At 37.9% G+C, this 2,500-nt stretch overlaps 1 protein-coding gene across 1 annotated transcript in view; it reads right to left on the reverse strand.

Annotated features, from left to right (window-relative positions):
• pkd1a (polycystic kidney disease 1a) overlaps positions 1-2,500 on the reverse strand; it is a 187,354-nt gene that overhangs the window by 133,012 nt on the left and 51,842 nt on the right. Inside the window, 1 exon segment of the mRNA XM_065001039.1 lies at positions 2,467-2,500. This exon segment is cut by the window's right edge and continues 153 nt beyond it. Coding sequence (XP_064857111.1) covers positions 2,467-2,500 — 34 coding nt within the window.

Below are 2,500 nucleotides of genomic sequence, written 5' to 3' on the forward strand. Positions count from 1 at the left end.
CTTCCTCTACACATTCTAGAACATATCACACTTCCTCTACACATTCTAGAACATATCACACTTCCTCTACACATTCTAGAACATATCACACTTCCTTTACACATTCTAGAACATATCACACTTCCTCTACACATTCTAGAACATATCACACTTCCTTTACACATTCTAGAACATATCACACTTCCTCTACACATTCTAGAACATATCACACTTCCTTTACACATTCTAGAACATATCACACTTCCTTTACACATTCTAGAACATATCACACTTCCTTTACACATTCTAGAACATATCACACTTCCTCTACACATTCTAGAACATATCACACTTCCTTTACACATTCTAGAATATATCACACTTCCTCTACACATTCTAGAACATATCACGCTTCCTTTACACATTCTAGAACATATCACACTTCCTTTACACATTCTAGAACATATCACACTTCCTTTACACATTCTAGAACATATCACACTTCCTCTACACATTCTAGAACATATCACACTTCCTTTACACATTCTAGAACATATCACACTTCCTTTACACATTCTAGAACATATCACACTTCCTTTACACATTCTAGAACATATCACACTTCCTCTACACATTCTAGAACATATCACACTTCCTCTACACATTCTAGAACATATCACACTTCCTCTACACATTCTAGAACATATCACACTTCCTCTACACATTCTAGAACATATCACACTTCCTTTACACATTCTAGAACATATCACACTTCCTTTACACATTCTAGAACATATCACACTTCCTCTACACATTCTAGAACATATCACACTTCCTCTACACATTCTAGAACATATCACACTTCCTCTGAATATATTTCCTGATTCCTCTGACGGTATAAAAACCTTCTAGCTGTACCACCCACTGATGTCAGATACAACCCTCTGTGTTACAACTAATTACAACTCATTTCTTCTGAACTGCTACTAGCGCTGAGCAATTAACTGACATTTCTGTTATTCTTATTTAAAAAATGTAAACAACTACTTTACCGATGTCGGTTCAATTATAATATTTTCTGAGTGCTCAATGCTCAGTTTCTCTAGAGATAAATCAGATCAAGACCAAACTATGTGATGTAGTTCCCAACAGGCCAATATTCTACATACTTCATATATTTAAAAATAATATATTTAAAAATACAAAATCGATCATACTTATAATCATAGATATCATATAATCATACATACATGGATGATTTCTGCATTTTAAAGTTACATGTCGGGAAAACTTGATTGCTGACAAGCAAAACATTTTGGGACGATGTCAACAACGATGACAACAACGATGTCGACAACGATGTCAACAACGATTTCAACAACGGACGAATGAAACAAACACCATCGTTTCTTTAAACAGAAAGACAAGATGGAGAAAGATAGAGGAGGAGAAAAAACTTTTTTTTTAACTAAACAAGTAGTAGAGTGTGTGTCTATTACACAACCGTCCAACAGTTTGGGGTCACTTAGAAATGTCCTTGTTTTTTAAAGAAAAAGCACGTTTTCTGTCCATTAAAATAACATCAAATTGATCAGAAATACAGTGTAGACGTTGTTCATGTTGTAAATGACTATTGTAGCTGGAAACGGCTGATTTTTAATGGAATATTTACATAGGTGTACAGAGGCCCATTATCAGAAACCATCACTCCTGTGTTCCAATGGCACGTTGTGTTAGCTAATCCAAGTTTATCATTTTAAAAGGCTAATTGATCATTAGAAAACACTTTTGCAATTATGTTAGCACAGCTGAAAACTGTGGTTCTGATTAAAGAAGCAATAAAATTGGCCTTCTTTAGACTAGTTGGGTATCTGGAGCATCAGCATTTGTGGGTTCGATTACAGGTTCAAAATGGCCAGTAACAAAGAACTTTCTTCTGAAACTCGTCAGTATATTCTTGTTCTGAGAAATGAAGGCTATTCCATGCGAGAAATTGCCAAGAAACTGAAGATCTCGTACAACGCTGTGTACTACTCCCTTCACAGAACAGCGCAAACTGGCTCTAACCAGAATAGAAAGAGGAGTGGGAGGCCCCGGTGCACAACTGAGCAAGAGGACAAGTACATTAGTGTGTCTAGTTTGAGAAACAGACGCCTCACAAGTCCTCAACTGGCAGCTTCATTAAATAGTAGCCGCAAAACACCAGTCTCAACGTCAACAGTGAAGAGGCGACTCCGGGATGCTGGCCTTCTAGGCAGAGTTGCAAAGAAAAAGCCATATCTCAGACTGGCCAATAAAAAGAAGCTTTTGAACGTGTGTGTGTGTGTGTGTGTGACTATGTCTCACTGTAGGAAGCCATAAACAGAGAAACAGATAGCGAGCTACACCAGCCAACTTAATGTGTGACAACACACACACACACACACACACAGACACACACACACACACATACACCAGCCCCCCACCCCTCCTCTTCCCACTACTCACTGTGTGACTCTGTCGGCCAGCCGTCTGCGTAGCG

The sequence above is a fragment of the Oncorhynchus nerka genome, linkage group LG15, assembly GCF_034236695.1.
Source record: "Oncorhynchus nerka isolate Pitt River linkage group LG15, Oner_Uvic_2.0, whole genome shotgun sequence".
NCBI lineage: Eukaryota > Metazoa > Chordata > Actinopteri > Salmoniformes > Salmonidae > Oncorhynchus > Oncorhynchus nerka.